General features: G+C 38.5%; 1 protein-coding gene across 1 annotated transcript in view; it reads right to left on the bottom strand.

The window, feature by feature from the left end:
- The window catches only part of LOC128364616 (alpha-1,6-mannosylglycoprotein 6-beta-N-acetylglucosaminyltransferase B-like), a 133,714-nt gene extending 120,529 nt beyond the window's left edge, over window positions 1-13,185 (bottom strand). The window contains exons 1-2 of the mRNA XM_053325185.1: window positions 13,118-13,185; window positions 8,538-8,650 (exon numbers count right to left, since the gene is read on the bottom strand). Of these exons, the coding sequence (XP_053181160.1) occupies window positions 8,538-8,650; window positions 13,118-13,185 (181 nt within the window). The remainder of the gene's footprint in view (window positions 1-8,537; window positions 8,651-13,117) is intronic.
- Between the last annotated feature and the right edge of the window lie 5,620 nt (window positions 13,186-18,805).

Below are 18,805 nucleotides of genomic sequence, written 5' to 3'. Positions count from 1 at the left end.
AATGAAGACATTTCAGCTGCCCTAAACTGAGTTTTCTCCTCCTCTTCCAAAATATGAGCAATCACTCTCACTCACTCCTTTGAGTGCAGCTTTAAAGTCAAGCCAGGAGTTCATTTCTACACATGCACTAGATACACACATATACTGTATTGTATATAAACATATACTGTATATACAGGTACAGTATATTTATATATATACATTTTTTGTATTCATCTTGCAGGGGAGGAGGGGTGGGGCACTACGGTAGCAGACCAAAAAAATCTAAGAAGCAGTCACAAGAATGAGAGTATAGTTTAGGGTGAAAGAGACAGCAGAAGTGTATCTATCCATGCATTTAGCTGTCTTCCAATCAAGGTAGTCACTTTCATTAGTTGTGGTTTGATTCATGAAATCTGTAAAACCTAAAATGCTGAAAAAAGGATCAATTCATGAAAATATATTTCTGTCTGTACATCAACAAATCTCAAACACATCTGATAAAGACCAAGACATCATGAATGGCATTTCATTCTAAACAAAATTAAATTAATAAATAATATAAGTCACAGTCAATTTTAAAGTGGTTATGACATCATGTCTAATAATAAAACAAAACTACTTTCCAGTTTACAGCTAAAGGACAAACTTTATTGATTTGGGATTAAATCATTTTTTCTGATACTGATTGATTTATGTGATGGATAGGGCTAGTAAATTAAAAACTCCAGCTAATTTTTCTTAATTAATCTTTCAACCAGTTGGCACCAGATTAGTGTATATTTTTTATGTTCAAACTTCCAAATGTACTTTTTGGACACCAAAACAAATGCCCAAATGAAAGACAAAATAAAATTAGAGAAAGAAATTAAAAAACAACAACAAGAGGGAGATATATAAAAAGATGTAGACAAAAAAACAGAGCTGCAATATGAAGGCAGCAAACAATGCAAATCAGACAGGAATATATGGAACTATGAAACAGAGGGATCAGAGTTAACTCATATTAGAGCATCCTTTGCTCTCATCCTTTGTTTTCTCCTCATCTGTCTATACTGCATCACTGATGCCCTACGAGAATTGCTATTTCCTCTTTGCAGTGTTTCCTGAAATAGCACCAGTGCCCATTGCGCTGCTACATGAGCACCATATCCAACAAACTACTTCAGATACAGTACATACAGTATGTGGCATTTGCCGCGCCACTAATCTAAAATCACTGTTGGTATTAATTATTTATGGTTGTTTACGCATGCATGTCTCACATCAGCTTAGTTCTGCTTTCTACCCATTTTTGCCCGGGGCTGTTTCATTTTTGTATTGCATACAGTTAGTGTGGTGCGTCACACACCAATTGTATAGCGATGGGGGGTATCTCCTTTGACAGTGCCAAACCATTAACTCATGTCCTTAGTATAATGAAATGCAATATGAAGCATAACAGTTAAACTAAAGGGTCTTGATGAGGGTCACTGTCAGAGAAAAGTGTGTGAGGGTACACAGGTTTCTGATATTAAGGCCATCTAACTTCATGGCAATGGTCTAATTTGTTTAATGTATATTGTAGTGAAAGAAACAAAAACAGTGGCAATGATTTGTTCTTGATAAAATGTTGATTTTGTGTCAATAGCATTTTAATAAGTTGTAAGTAGTTTTTCCTTGAATTTGTTTTTCAGTCTATCTCAAGAAAAATAATATGAGACATTATGTAGCTTGTAGTAAGACACTCCAGGAGCAGAGCCTACTGCACACATGAAGGCTGGAGAGCTGGCTTTCTGTTAACTCTTAGTTGTCTGCAAATGATCTGAAACCAAGAGTCAAATCTGTTACTTTGAAGATAGTAAAGTGAAACCTTTATTATTGTGCCTTTACATCATCCTTCCACTTATTTTAATTCAAATAAATTAATCTCCCCTGCACTGCAGCCATCATTACCATCACTTTTCAGACAAAGGCAGGAGTGTATTTTTGGTTGTGTAGCAACTGTCCAAATGCATTCAACACATGCGCACATGTAAGAACAGGAAAAAAGGGGGCAGAGTATGAAGGTATTATTGGTGCAAAAGGTTTGAGCATAGCAGAGGAATAGGTTGAAGTGAATTAATGAAACAAAACAAAAAAAGCTATGGCTAACAATTATTCTGTCTTGCACCAGGCACTTTACATTTTTATCTTGGAGGTAAAGAAATGAGAGAGAATGAGACGTGTGAGGAGAGGGAGAGAAAGGTGGGGAAAGAGGTGGCTTGAGGAAAGAAATAATCTCAAGTCATGCTTGGTGTGCTTTTATGGCCTTATCAGCCCACAGCAGCAAAGTAACCAGACAAATACAGCTGCTTTTTTTGTCAGCACAGACACAATACAATCAGTAGACTTCCCAAAACTGTCAGGCAACCGAGGCCATGACTCTGTAAACACTATTAGTGTATATCTGCAGAAAGAAAGCACAAGCATGCTTGAGTATGACACTATCAGGACCTGGGAAAATAACCAGCTTATGGCAGAGGAAACGATGAGCTAGCGACCTGTAGACAAAGCTTGATGCAGGCCGGGTAATTGAGACAGCATATTGCTGCATACTAACCTTCCCAGAGACATAACCATAATATAATGTGCCGTGGAGAAATTTCTCATTTACAGCCGGGTAATAGCACTTAGGTCAGAACAATGGCCCTCTCTACTTGGAAATTGGATAGGCTTTCTCATTAATATGTATTGGAGTTAGAAATGAGGTAAGGATGGAATAACACAGTGAATGGCCTGAAGTTTGCACAGAGGAGAAACATAGTTATAGATACAGAGTTATAGATAGTACAGGTATGTAAAATAGATGCATACCAACATACTGTAGTTGTGAGAGGTAAAGATGTTGCAAAGATACTAGTTTTAAAGGACATATTATTGTTACAATGATTCGGAATCTAACTAAAATGCTGATGATTGTTAGTACCAGGTGCAATGTGATTGTTTGTGCGAACCTAACAAAAAAGGAGCTTCACATTAGTACAGGTAGAGCGCTGATGTTGCACTTGCAGCAATTCTTCCCAAATGGGGATACAGCTTTTGTCTCCAGTTGGACAAGCCGTCCCCCATTAACTGGTCTTGAGTTTGATATGTCCCTGAAAGTAGGATAGGTCCGACTCCAACACACATACACACACTCACAGTCCATTCAAACTCCCTAGGCTATGAGTGCACTGATAAAGTGTACTCCCCGAGTGACTCTCCTGATGCAGCGACACCAGCGACATGCAGATGATTGTCATGCCAGATTTGTTCGACATGAAGCGATGGGGAGGAAACATAACTGCAGGGAATGTGTGATAGAGATGAACATCCAGTGTGAAAAAAACATTAAAGGGGACCACAGAGCGGGGGTTGAATGTGCTTAACCAGTACCTGCTGCTGCATACTGATGTGATGCAAGATACACATGTCGAATCACACAATTTACTATAATCAAATACATTTATATGAGTGTACTGTAAACTGCAGCTACTCATAAATGTAAACTCTGTGGCGAGGTCCTATTAGGACATGAAAAAAAAAGTCTTTTGGGAATGGGTCTCAGTCCCTGCCTGCATCCATGCACAGCAGCATTTACAAACTGTTCTCTTATTGGTGAATGTAAGTTTCCTATTTTGAAAATGACACTCTTTGACTGACAGTATTCTCAAGCAGTTCATTCAGATCATTACAGCTACAGAGATGAGAGAAATTTAAAACCAAATCAGAAACATAAAATCATATTCTCACTCCCATTAGGGATCCACCTAGAATGTAAGACAGCCTTGAGTCTTTCAGCTAGAACAAACAGTGTAGCGAAAATCATGCTTAGGGTAAAGAGACTGTCACGGGTCCTTGTTAATGTAATAAACTGCAGAGTGTGAACAAGCTCCACAGGGAGGGCCTTTGATCAAGCTAACATCTCCCTTACGTCAGATTTTATTTTAGTCTTTTAACAAGTAAATTCTGGTTGTGTACCTTTTTATTGCGCATTTTTATCTGTGTCCTTTGTGAGAAATGTCACCTTGAGAAGTCTTATTTCATGCTTAATTACAACACAAACAGTATCGCCTCTACTTCAACCTCCTTATTCCTCCTCCACTTTCACATTTCTACTATTGAGCCCCTACCTCTCCATCTCTGACTCATAGCCAATGATGAGTTTATGAGTCACTGAGGAGAGATGGGGATTTGAGCAAAGACCCAGTACTCTGAACCTCCAGTAGAAGCCGATAATCCACGGAAGCGAGAGGTGGCGTTCGACGTTCAGCTAATACCCAAACAATTGCTATCAGTGCAGCTCCTCACTAAGGTGACAAAGCCCTACACAAATTTGGCTGTTATTGTGTGCAAACAGCAAGTTAATATCTTGTGTACAAATGACTATGGTATAATACAAGATGAAATCCTATGAATTTGATTTATAAACAGAAAAGTAACTTGTCTGCTTGTTTTCCTGATGGCTTTGTCCTCAACACATCAAGGATTATGATTAGCCTTAGACAGCTGCTGCATCAGACATCCTCAACTGAGTAACAGAGAAGGCCCTGTCACACAATGATATCTAAACATGCATACACAGGCATTTTAAAGCAACATATTTCCAGTGGTGATTAGAAGATTGCAGCCTACTGGGAAGACACATATCATGTAAAATTGAAGTTGGACATTACTTTAAGTTTAAATCAATTGTGTTCTTTAGCTCACGAAATCCCTAGAGTCAAAGATAACACTAACCTTTTTAGGACATGCTCCTTTCTGATTATTGTAGAGTGGCATGTCCATTTAGAGGTCAGAATGATAACCCAAGGCAACGGATAAAATAAATGACCTTTGGACAGTTTGCTACTCTCGTTTTAACTTCAGAATATAGCTTTTGAAGATGAGAAATAACCACACAAAACATTAATGTATGACATAACATAAAAATAACATTTGAGTGATCCTAGGACTGAATAATGAATTAATGGTGTATATTGACATTTAGATTTAATTTTAGGTTTTTATTTTCTATAAATCAAGTGTTACCATTTAACAACAAACAACCAAGTTCTAAATAAGCGTGCATAGTTTTCTATCAAAAAATTGACTAATTCAATTCACATTTATCAAGATAATGAATAAGTGGCATATTTGATGTTATTAATTAATATTCTAATTTAATCATGGCACTCAAAATTGGCGTCACATTTGTTGATAACGGCAGCAAAATTGATCATCATGACAAACTGCTGCAGTTCTGCCCTGTAGCAGATTCAGATAACGACAAGAATACAGAGTGATGGGACAGCCTGCTTCACAGCCCAGAATCCTGGGGGGGAGGACTTTTAGGGTAGTAATCTAAACACTATAATATAATGTGCTAACTTGAATATTCAGACAACACCAGCTCCACCACTGCTGAGCTACATGCTAGCTACCACAACTGGTACTGTTTGTCTTTTATAAACATCAATATACAAACTATAATATCCTTCTTATGTTATCAAACATCAAAAATGGTACTGAGTGGTGTCTCTTCTTCTGCAAAACCATATTTGACTAACTGTAAATTTAACAGACACTGGCATGCAAAGAGAGAGAGAGCATATAACCAGCCATCAGTCAACATTTTGTTTTTGTCGTTTTGCCAGTTACAGAATTAACATTAATCCACATCTAAATATATTTACTGTCAATATAGTAATTGAAATCATCAGTCACTAGCTTAGACTTTTACTTGCAGTAGCTTGATAAAGCCTGTAAATTATGTAGGTTATTTGAAAATGTTGCTCCATTTACAGTAGCTGTAGTTTCTGCCTAACCAGAAATATTTTAAATATTTATTGGCAGCTGTCAAATAGTCACAAACATGGTTTTGACAAAGCTTAATCCTGTCTGAGAAGTGCACAAAAAGCAAATAAGCAGTTCAGCTAAAGAGCAGAGTGAAATGTCTTCAGGGCAAATAAAAATGACCACCATGATAAAATAACCACTGAGTTAAGCAGCTCTGCTTAGCCAGCCAGTATGAAAAGGCCGAAAACCAATTCTTTTTTTTTTTTTTTTTTTTTTTGGATATGTTACATGCTTTCACCTGGGAGGTCTGCCAGAAATGACGTGTACTTAATGAAACACATGAGTCAAACTGCATGTGTGTGTGTGTGTGAGTCTGCAGGTGGTGAGCAGAGGCTTAATGAAAGGGCCAGTTGTTTTGCTGGGCTGATTTACAAAGAGCAGATGGATCAGTCTCTCAGTCTCTCTGGTCTCAATCTTGTCCCACATTGCTGCTGTCGCTCCATTTACCAGCCAATTTCCTGCCAGCTCATCACAAACACAGATAAACACACACACAGACACACATAAAGGGAGATGGTAACAAAAACAGTGTGAAGTAGTACACCACAGAGATCCGTGTAAGGGGAGAAAAGAAGGTGAAACAGTGGGGCATGCACACAAACAAATGTACCCAGGCATAATGTAAATGATACAGATGCAGGCATATTTCGTGCATAGACAAGCACAAAACAATTTAAGTACATACACGGATACACACAAATGCATGCTGGGAGGTACAGACACACATATACACACAAATTAAATTCCTATGAGGAAGCACAGTTGGACACTATACAGTTTTTAATGAGCTTGCTCCAGATGTCTACTGAGGCTGCCCTGCATGAGTAGTTGATTAATCAAGTATACTAAGAAACACTGACACATACACACTAATCCTAATGTATCACACTAACACAATAATCTCAATTTATCACAAACACAGTAATCCCAAATGACCCACCCCCCATCCCATTATCTCTCTTATAACCACACTTTACTTTGATTTTTAATACATGTCTGCATTTCTGTAGTTAAGTCTGCTATTTTCATAGGGAGAACAGTTCAAACTACCGGTAGATACAAGCACCAACACTTGACTGATGCAGAATTATAGTAGCAGTTGTTTTGTCTTTCGCTTGTTCTCACATCCTTGCAAACTGACATATGGCAAGCCGCAACTACTGTAGTGTAAACACACATGCTACACACGTGTGGAATCACTCTCAGAACACAGAATGTCTTATTTTAAGAGATTTTTTACTGCTCTAGCACCACTGGAAAGTGGTTGGCCTCCATAAAATGACCTCTGACTTTCAATCTTTGCACCTTGTGCAGCAGGAGATTACAGTGGTGCTCTTTTTTTCTGACTTGCCACTGGCAGTCAACCTTCACTTGCAGGTCAGGTGATATCACCAGCTGGCTTATGTGTTAATGACATGTCACAGGTGAGAGATGGTTTTGCCAGGAACAGTTATACAGGTGTAATACCGTTATAGCAACCGGAGTGCAGTGTTACAGGAATTCATGGTTGTAGGGTTGTATTCACCTCAATATTATGTCTCTCGACCAATCTCTCAGACCAATCCAAACAAGCATGTTGTTTACCAAGTTGTTAAGTTGTAAGTTGTGTGTGTGTGTGGGGGGGGGCACTTCCCATCATTTAGGAGCCTTCTTTACTCAACACAACTACTGACTCCAGAAAATTTCAGCAAATATAAAGTTGTTATACCGAAATTACCATTTGTAGCGAGAGCAAAAGTCATGCAGGCTTGCTTTTAATGAACTCCCATATGATGATGAGTCTCACAGAGAATCCTGAGAGGGTTCAGAGGTGCTATGAAATTAATTTTTGGCTGAATTTCTTAATCTTCATCTAAAGTAATCAAAGATAGTTCAAGAAAAATGACAACACAAGGTATCACATTTCCAGCTCTATATTTATATTCTGGGGGTCTACTGGAATATTTTTGCATAATTTGCAGTTTAAAAAATCCTTATTTATCTTATACTGGCTCTTTATACAGCTACTCAGTTTATCCTTTGTCTGAAACAGGCCATTTTAGCTTCTGTCTCTTTAAGCCCCCCCATCCCAATGCGTCTACATTGTTCTAATTGGCCAGCTTCCAAAATATTTGTAGGATTTCACACCTTTTTCTCATTATTTTCTGACATAGAAACTTCTCAAATACAATGTTCAAGCCCAAATTCAATGTGAGACATGAGTGGACAACGCAAACAACACCTGAAACAACCTTAGCAACAACTGCAACAGGCCATTGCAGGCATGTGCGGACAATCTGACTTGTTCACACTCTGCAGACAATCTGTTTTGTCTTACTACTGTCAACTGAGTCAAGGCAACATTTCTACACACGTTACGCAGATATATTTGCATACAGTATATCTCTTCTTCATGCACACACAGGCCCTGCATATACTGGTGTTGTCAAAGGGAGGACAGGGCTGCTGTCAGTGCAGAATCCATGGAGGTAGTGCAGCTGAAACCCACAGATACAATATTAGCTCTCACTGCTTGAGATCAAACCAATAACTTCCAAGCTACTGACTCAAGCTGACTCAATACATCATACACAACCTATAAAATGAGTCTTCTTTTACAAGCATGTTGACAGCAGGACTATGTTAGTTATAACACAGCAGTATGCAGCGACATTACAGCATTTCATCTCACACAAACACATACACACATGTGCTCTCAAACATAAAGCGCGTGTCAGTACCTTCTGTGCGGATGGTGAACGGGGAGTCCCCCAGTCTCTTGGCTGAGAACTGCCCCCCCAGAGAGGTCATTAGAAAGCACAGGCTGAAGAAGCCTATTCCCACCACGAATATCCTGCAACACAGAGGGAGGAGAGCAGAAAGCAGATGAAAGGGGAGTTTAGACACATAGACATATTTATGGGGAAGGCCAGGTAAATAGATGTTTTAGGTGAGGAGTTTAGGTGTATGAAGATGAGGAGGGGAATAAGAGAGTGAGGAAGGTGGAACGTGAGATATTTTAAGGCAGGCAAATTAATAAATAAAGAGTGAGAGGAATGTAAAAACAAAAGAAAGAATGTGGGCACATGAACAGGCTGACAATTAGGGTAGACATGTTTGCAGGACGGAATGATCGTCATGACAGCGAGAGAGAAAAAGGGGAAGGATAAAAAATGTAGAGATGCAATCAGGTTGAGGTAAAATGTGTAGGAGAGGAGGATATAGACCAAGAAACAGCAGGCAGCATTTCCACAAGGCAGAGCATAACTGGAATGATGATCCCAAGAAGAAAGGTAGAAGCCAAAGGGCACTCGAGTTGAAACATTTTAGTGTTGTGATGTTGTAATTCGGTGATATTATACATCTCAGACAAAAGCCAAAAAGAGGGTGAGCACCACAAACTGCACAAAACTAGGTAAGAAATAAAGGGCTCTGTTACTATATATTGTGTAAAACCTGTGAAATACATCAAATTTTGGAAGTCTTAAAACATTTTTTAGATAATGTCCTGGTGGATGACAAAGCATTGAATAGCTAAGTCAAAATACATTAGATATGTGGGATCAGCTCTATGATGCAGGCCTCACTGTGGAACATAAAATCAAGCTTTACCACGCTTTGTGGCACAAATCTGATATTTGAAATGCTACTGCACCTCAGAAGCGAAAATAAAATAAGACTCTGTGTGAGATCTCCCTTGTTAGACAACCATGAGAGAATCAGATCTGTGACTTAAAAGAGTTGAAAATCAGGTCTTTTGTATCTGTGTAAATCCTGCCCTAGTTAGCTACTCTCTTCAGTGTATGGATCAAAGGTTATCTTATTATGCCAAGACTCTTCGGGGAACCAGAGAAGCAAAGCTGTCTCTGATTCTTATTTGCTGGACAAAATACCAGTCAGGCTTCATGACTAACAAGTCAAGTCCCACTTTAAAAATCCTTGCTGCATGGCTGCTAACCCTCACAAGAGAAATTTCTTGGAAGTTTTTTTTTTTTTTTAGTAGCAGCACAGTACAAAGGCAGATTTATGTGATACCGAACAGCTTGCACTCCAGCACTTTTACTGCATATTTTAGCAGCTGAGGATGCAACAAATTTTCTCAATCATTGTAATGTTACTTGCATTGAAATGCTTTTAAACAATCAACGGCTGTATTATAACCAGGAGATGAGCAATCAATCAAAAGCAATAAGAGCAAAGAGAAAAGGAGAGCCAATGAGAGCTTCTCTTTTATACAAATGGCAACAATTCACTCCATAATTTAAGGCTAACCTTGCACAGGTAACCTTTAAACTTTCAACTCCTGCACTAAGGGGCTGGAAAAAATGAATCTTAACATAACAAATGAATGAATTATTCATAGCTATTGCTTTCTCTTCAAAGCCAGGCAGGAGCTGTTTGCTTGAATGCACGGCCCAGTGTGAAATCTGACAGCACTTCCTGGAATAGTAAGTAGCTCCAAGTCACGCAAAGTTCTGAACGACACCTCCTCATATTAATGCGGCTGTAAGAAATTACCTCCTATCAACAGCGAGGAAGAATGGCCACTTATAAGAACATTTGCTGAGCTGATCTGATCTGATTGACCCAAAGGGATCAAGATGATGTTGAATAATCCGTTAAGTATAGAGTGTGGAGGTTTGGCAAGCTCCCAAGGTGACTTTACATTCTAAGACAGAGCCAATGTGTCTTGTCCTGAGTTGTAATACACTCAGATGGCTTCAAGGACAGACGGGAATGTGGCTGCTTTGCGCAACATATTGACATTGAATAACCGTCATCATCAAGGCTCGAGTCTAATGGGTTGCATCAAACATGATTACAGCTATAATGATCACCCCCAAAAGTAAAGTAGCTATATAGTCATTACAGCTTAATTGGTCATTTATCACTGTATGTCACTGTATTGTAAGAAAAGTGGTCAGATTACATTTTGAGCAGGAGTTGGATATAATGAATTTCAGTACTGATTGCACTTATAACAACAGAGTCATACATGTTAAAATTAGACTTCCACACTCTAATGACCAACTTCATTTTCTGCCGGTGCTGGAAGCAGATTATTAGATTAATGTGATGATCACTATGATTGTCAGGATAATATCAGAGAACAAGAGACTTCAAAGCCAAAGTGTCAGTGTGTCAATGGTTGCTTCTGCATGTGCCATTTCTTTATTGATTTACACTAAATAGCCATAATACTGTATTTACATCAGCATCTAAGCAGCTGGCACATGCTCATTCTTCCTCATTTACCTCTCTGTCTCTCCCACGATACTGTAATATTATGAAATAAGAAATTATTATCCCCATCTGTTCCAGGCATATTGCAGATTTAATCGGAATAGCTCAATCATTGTCAGAGGACTGCAGAGCAGCAATACACTAACTGATGTGAATCCAATCCGATGCAATCATTATGATCAAGGGATTATTTATCATGAATACAAAGAGATATGACTGCATGGGTTATGATATTATTAGAGTTTACTACCATCTGGACAGCAAGTCAAAATGATCTAAACTAAAAAAAAAAAAAACTGAATCACTGACCTGATTTAGTGTTTTTACATCAACTGCCCCATTTTTTGTCTTTCATTTTCATCTTCAAAGGTTTGTGCTGTTACGAAGAGATAATGAGTTTACACAGCAAAATTGCCAAATTGACCATTTTTACAGCTTATCAAGTATTTTATAATGTACACTATCTATTTGTCTCTATGTGATTGTGATCTGTAAAGAGAAAGGAAAGGGAACAAAATATATTCAGCTAGTGTGGGTGTGCAGAGGCTGGTCTGATGTTGTCCTAGGGCGATCGTTTCTCTCTCTTATCATTTAGTCGTTTTCTAAAGTGGCGTTAGGTGGGTGATATGAGAGGATGAGGCCCCGGTCCTGCCTGACAAGTCTTTAATTAACAGGCTTAAAGTAAATGCTCTGCTCCCTTTAATTGGATCAGAAGGAGAGATCTGCTATCAGCTAATTGGCTGCCTCACACATATAGACTTATCAGATTTTGCCTCTAGGTAAAATGATTTTGAAGCAAGAGGCGTGGCAGGAGTGGAGGAGTGGCAGCGGAGGTGTTGGTTCGGTTGTTTTCCAAGAAACTTCTCTTGGCGACTGCAGCAGCCTTAATTCTGGCAGTGCTGAGGATCTCATGCCATTCGTACACAGAATTAATTTTGAGATTATATTAATTGACAAGCAGCATTTTTTGGTCATTAAAACATCTGCAAACAGAGCAGGCTTCAAGTAGTACAATGACGACATGGTCTTTACTGCCTACAGCATTTGTCTACTGGGGCTGTCATGCAGGTACAGTGATCTTAGATGTTTACCACATACAGTATTGACAAGTTCCTTAGTTCAGTTTCTAGCCAGGGAACCAGGGATACTCTACCTTTGTTTTGTTTTTCCTGTCAAAACTAACTAATAAGGGAAAACTATCTAAAAAAAAAAGAAATCATACTTCTCTACCATTCACATGAGTAAAATCACCACACTGTCAGCTGGAGATCTGGTTTCATTTGATTGTGATACACACACAATTAACTAACAATAAGCTATCATGCTTTTTGTGTAGATACTAACAGGTGAAGCATTTCAGTACTGCACAGCTGGTGCACCATTGTATCAGCAGGTTTAAAGTGGGTAAAAATGTAAAAAGGTGAGTGGTGCCACTGAATGAACTCCTCCACAGATAGTTACTGTTGCTTTTTAAAAGTATACTGCCTTAACTGTACCTTACAGGGGAAATAAAATAAAGCAGGTTGGCACAGCATGGCTCAATGAACCGTGAAGTCTCAACTGTTTAAGCAGTTAACATGTGTAAGCAATCCCCTCCAGTTTTCCCCTTTATATCTTCACAAACAAAGGCCAGCCACACAGTGATAATGGAGCTATCCATGCAGAAAGAAACTAAGTTAGAGCTCGGCTGACTGCAGGCTTATTTACAGCGGCTATCCCCTCATTTATCGCTGCGTGACGTCGCTTTATCCATATAGACTCTAACTTAGATATAATTTATTTGGTTGAGAAACATGTGCGTGTGTATGGGTGTGTTTAGGTGAGTGATTTTACCCACAGACCTTGGCTGTAAATACACAATAATATAGTAGTGCGTTTTCTCAGGGATTTACAACTTAGTGTAGTCATTCCTCCTAGTGAAAACTCTATGTCTTTCTTGAGACATCTGTATGTTAAAATGTAGCTATGCCGTCATGCAAGTAGTGAAATTACACACATTTTAATCAATATAACCAGCCACGTTGTGGTGGAAAAACATAAGAGTTGCCTTTACCGTCGCCAGCTCTTTGTCTCTTACCTGAACGGTTTGAACGTTACTAGACATCTTCTGACCATTATTTTACCGTCGGTGCTGCCAGTAATCATTTTCCAAAACGGGCGACCCTTGACATCATCATTAACCTCCAAACCTGGAAATTGAGGTGACAAAACATTTTATCTGCGTCCCATCCAGCGGTGCATAACTGCAGTCAACTCGGTTGTTGATTTTTTAAATGAGCACTGTGCCCGATGAGTGTCGCTTTAACCCTCCAGTAGAGATAGTAGAAAGTTTTCATTCAGCAGGTCCCATTTCTCCAGTGTTAATATGTCATTTAAAGCGTTTCACCGACGCCAGGCAACCACTCTAGAGTCTGAAGGGAAGTCGCCAACGCAGGTTGTGTCGATCGCTGGAGTCATATCATGTGGGTAAAGTGTCCTTTTCCAGTCCGTGCTTTCCCTTTGTGAAATTTAAGTGGAGAGATTGCTTCATAGACGTTTTAACTTCACAGTGGAGCCAGTGAGACTGTGGTTAAGTCAACCGTACTGCCTGTTCTCCATCTCGACTGTCAAGTTAGCGGAAGCCTATTGTACTAAAGCGTACAACGTCCGGTTAATGTTTTCCAAATTAAAGGCTGATTTTATAGACGCCCGATAATCCAACAATCATGCTAAATCCTGTCGTTTTGAATTATAGGCTACAACCCAAAATCACAGAGTTTGTCTTTAAAGTCAACGGATTTAACAAACATCATAGTAGATTCTGTTGGAAGAGGGAAATGGCCACAAATGCAAAGGGAAACGTATTCAATCAATCAATCAATCAATGTCTGTCTGCCTATCTATCTACCTATCTATCTTTCAACCAATTAAACTTTATTTATAGTGCCTATCAAACAAATCAAATGCAATTCAAAGAGTTTTACAAACAATTGGAAAAACGTGGGATGTTTAAAAATCAGTTTTAGAGACTAATGAACATCAAAACCACTAAAAAAGATGGATAGTTATGACAGTAAAAGAGAACGGAAGGAATAAAAAATAACCATAAATATAAAAATACAAAATACAAAATACTACACAAAACGATTAGATTATAATAAAACAACATAATAACATGTAATTAGGAGCTAATAGTCATTTAGTAATGGAAACCCGAAGAGAAATGTTCAAAGTCTAAAATGTGCTGTATTGGCATTAAAAAGGTCTAAAGCTGTTACGATCCTGTGGGTGGGCTAAAATGGGCAGCATATTCTTATTACTGTGCTGCTTGGCTATTTTGTCTTGTTTGACGCTGTTATGCTGAAAATAATGAATTATTCAAAGCAGGTCTAAAATGGCTCATTGGTGTAACAAACAAGTTTCAGTCGATTTAAATGACCCAATTACACCCAGATGCTACAACACTTAAGCCTGTACACGATGCCAACACATTTTTTTCTTTTATTTGGGAGGAATTATTTCCTGTATGGTTGTAACTTCATCTGGCAGACTTGACGCTAGTCCAGCGGCTCACGGTGATAGACAGATCCGGGTGGTCTAAAGCCTCTGCAGCCGCAATAACCCCTGCATGGTGCCATCTGAGGATTTCAACCTCGTTCTGCTCTTGTACTCAAGTTGCATACAAAACGTAAACTTTCTATATCAATATGAGCTACGCATTTGCCTGTTTACTTAAGTTCAGCCCATCAAAAGACAATTTCTTCATAGAGATCTGAATCTTAGACTAGTTGGAGTAGATAACCAGAGTTCTTCAGGTTGGACAAAGTGGGTCGCCAGAAAGCAAACAATGAATTTATCATTTTTGCACCCCACATTGCACCCCACACATTCCTTAGAAGTGGGATGAGCAACTATTACACAAACAGTATGTTTAATTCACCTCATAGTTACCTAAAATCATTCTTTAATTACAGTTTCATCAAGTTAGAAACTGTAATTTGGAATAAGGGAAACCCCTATGTTGAACAGCTCAGCTGAGCATTTCAGCACCACGGACAGCGAATGTAATCAGGAGGCAACAGCGGCACCCAGCGGCCAGCAGTGTTACTGTAGTAGGAGTCAAAGCAGCAGCATGCTGTAAAGATAATATAAATTGTGATACAGTGTACAGTATAAAAATGAGGCAGTGCAGGTTGATACAGTGTGATGACGAGCCTACATATAATAAAAGGAACTTATTTTTTCTTTTTTTCCCCCCAATGGCCCCAAAATAAAACATTTTGCATCCTAACATTCAACTTACGGCACTGTTACCATAAGAGTTAGCTTAAACAAAGGGGCAGAAAACCAATGTGCAGCTCTAGACCACCTTATTTGTTCAGTTAAATGATTTGCAGTCAGTTGTAGTTGTGGCACAGATTATACAGTCTTTGTGGCCAGCGGAGCGTTGGAGCAGAAATGGAGGTAGAGGGGGGCAAGATCTGCAGGGGACCAGACTGAGGATGACAGTGAAATCTCAAACTCCCTTCATGCATCGCTTGCCCTGGTACATGTGGATTTGACTGACAGCCCATCGCCCACGCAGGCAGTCCCTCTCTGCGGGCTGTGGGAATAGTTCTGCTCTATCAGCAGGAACCCACTGGGCATAAATGAGATTTTTATACCTTTTGTTTGTTTGTTTGTGTTTGTTTGTGTGTGTGTGTGTGTGTGTGTGTGTGTGTGTGTGTGTGTGTGTGTGTGTGTGTGTGTGTGTGTGTGTGTGTGTGTGTGTGTGTGTGTGTGTGTGTGTGTGCGCAGAATGCATTTTACTTCACAATAATGCATAAACACACGCATGCAGGCATACTTGTGCAAACACAGTAGTAGAAATCACTGAAGTCTAAAAAAGCATTCTGTCAGACGGGGAGAATACTTGAAAGCATGAGGCTTCACCACCCCTTGAGATGAGAAAAGGCAAATATAGACTTTATCCCCAGCTCATATTTAAGCAATCATTTAGAAAATGTTGCACTATCTGTATGATAGATGCATTTTTAATACAGCAAGATTTGACCAGTGAAGCAGTGAATGGTATTATTTCACTGGAAGCACCAACAAGGTATTAAGTCCATACCTAGAATGGAGAGAGCGTTGCAGGCTCTGCAGCTGTAATATGCAGCTTTTTTCTTTCGCTAACCCAGTCCTCCTTTCTCCTTACTTGAGTAAATTCCTTCTGCAGTGCTTGTCACTTTTGTTAATGAGCTGTCTACCTTGAAACAGCATCTAGCCTGAGGCTGAACTAACTAGCATCTGAAAAGCCACCACAGCTCAGAGGAAGCAGTCGGTCTGTAATAAAAACAAAGGCAGTCTTGATGATCTGTGTGTTTATAGTATCATCTTTTGTGCTCCACATTTGATGTTGTTGTTCTTTCTTTTTGTATTGTTTTGTTGTTGATTATGTTTGTATATGACTTTTCCTCCAAGCTCATGGGTGGCCTCATCAAATGATATACAACCCATGTATTGTTTTTACAAATTCAAGCTAAGGGATTAATGTATAAATACAATGCATAATTTATTTCTATTGTAGCTTTAAAGTACAATATAGTAGTGGGTACAATGTCAGGTCCTCCAGGCCTATACTATATTTGCAGGCAAAGAGTCCTCACTACAGAAGGAATATAACATATGACATACTGTAATGATCTCTTTGAATATACAAGATGGTAGAAAGAAACCCATGAATGGTCACGTTATTATCACATACTCTTTATGATTGTGACATTTTCAGACTTACATTTCCTAAATGAAAGCCAGTAACATACATGTGAAGGCAATGTAACATTCCCTTTTTACTTGAAGGTATCGTCATAAGAGTGACATGACACTGTCATAACTGTTACATGACACAATCATGAACGTGTCATGTTGAACGTTTATGACTGTTGTCATTTAGTGTCACTCGGTTTTTGTAATGACAAGTTGACATTGTATGGGTTGTCTTGATTATGACAACTTGACATCAATTAAAGCAACATGACTAGAAGTTGTCTTTGTCATGACAACTTGACGTTACATTTGTTTCAGATGTCTTTATTATGACAACTTGACATTAATCAAAGTGACATTATCAGAAAATGTCTTTGTCATGACATCTTGACATTAACAAAATATGCACCTATTTTTGTGTTTATGGCAAGTTGACATAATGATTATTATAATTAGATGTGCAAGGTTACAGACCAATTCTAGCACTTGGTCCAAGATGTTTGACAGGATACGGACAGGATACCCAAAACTGACTGGGCTCTAACCCTAACCCTAACCCTAACCCGTAAACATCATACACGTTTAGGACATTGACATAATATTTATGACACGTTCATGACTGTGTCATGTAACAGTTATGACAGTGTCATTTCTTATGACAATACCTTCAAGTAAAGTGTTACCAAATCTTTTTAGGATTTTGAGGTTAAAAAGTGAGAATTAGAGTGGCACACTATGCAGAACAACATATAAATACAACAACTCAGCAGAACACAAACAGAGCCATAAGACCTTCACACTCAAAGACAAACACTCTCAAAAGGAGACACAGAGCAAGGGAAGACTAAAGATCAAGAGGCAATGTTTCTTACATGTAGTATGCGGAACATGTTTTCTTGTAAGATGGATAACTAAAGTCAACTATCCACAGACAGGGATAAAGAGAGGAGAATGTTTGTTTTAGCTGTTTCTCAGTTGAAACCAATGTCTTTTGAAGTTCTTTTATCTGTCCCACAAAGTCGCTATCGGATTTGATCCTCGACCAAGTCTTTTTCCAAGGGGGAATAAAAGAAGAGTGAAAATCAGCTTCAGATGGCATCTCACATGGTACAGTATGAGTGCTATCCATGAGTGCAGTTAACTGTATAAGCAAGCTAAAATCAGGGCAGAAAAGGGCAAAACATCAACATACATCTTGTTACTGCGTAAAAATCTGATTCATGGAAATGCATTTAATTGAATTGTAAATTATACTTACTTATTTATTCCTCAGCTAGATTCATTTCCTCATGTCTGTCTTTTTAGACATGTGATTCTGTGTGTTGCTACTGTGTTATTTTATGTTTTTAGTTGTCTGTATGTGGTTTGAAAACTGATATGCTGCTGTCTTGGCCAGGGCTCCATTGAAAAAAAAGGAAAGCAATGGGATTCGCCTGGTTAAATAAGGGTTTAATAATGATCATTTTAAAATGAAATATAATGATAATGATACTGATACTGAATTTAAAGCCTATGAAGTTAGGGGGACTAGAAATTCTCTGTCTGGGCCCTTCTGCTATGGAACTCACTATCTAAATGTCTCAGGCAAGTAGCATCAGTGTCATCTTTTAAATCACTTCTTAAAATTTACTTTTCTGAAAAGGCCTTCTTATAGTTTTACTGACTGTATTCATCATCCTTTTTATGTTTTTAAATCTATATATTATCTTTATTTTATGGTTTTGACTACTGTTGGTTAAGTGCCTGTACTTTTATCAGACCTACCAATGTTTCTCTTTCTGTTTAACTTGATTTTATGGAAAGTACTTTGTAACATTGTTTTAAAAAGTGCTATATGAACAAAGTTATTATTATGATCATGAACATTATGGCTTAGAAAAGGATACTGGATTGCTTTTTGTGCCACTCTCACATTGCATGAACTTGGTCATATCTATAATAATATCACAATATTAAAATACAGACAGCAATGAAACTTGTATGGCAGCGATACATCCAAGGCTGATATCTGTCTATAGCAGCCAGAGGCTAAATGATG

This window comes from Scomber japonicus, chromosome 2 (assembly GCF_027409825.1).
Source record: "Scomber japonicus isolate fScoJap1 chromosome 2, fScoJap1.pri, whole genome shotgun sequence".
Lineage (NCBI taxonomy): Eukaryota > Metazoa > Chordata > Actinopteri > Scombriformes > Scombridae > Scomber > Scomber japonicus.
Note: the sequence above shows the minus strand (reverse complement) of the source record. Positions and strands in the feature narration are given on the sequence as shown.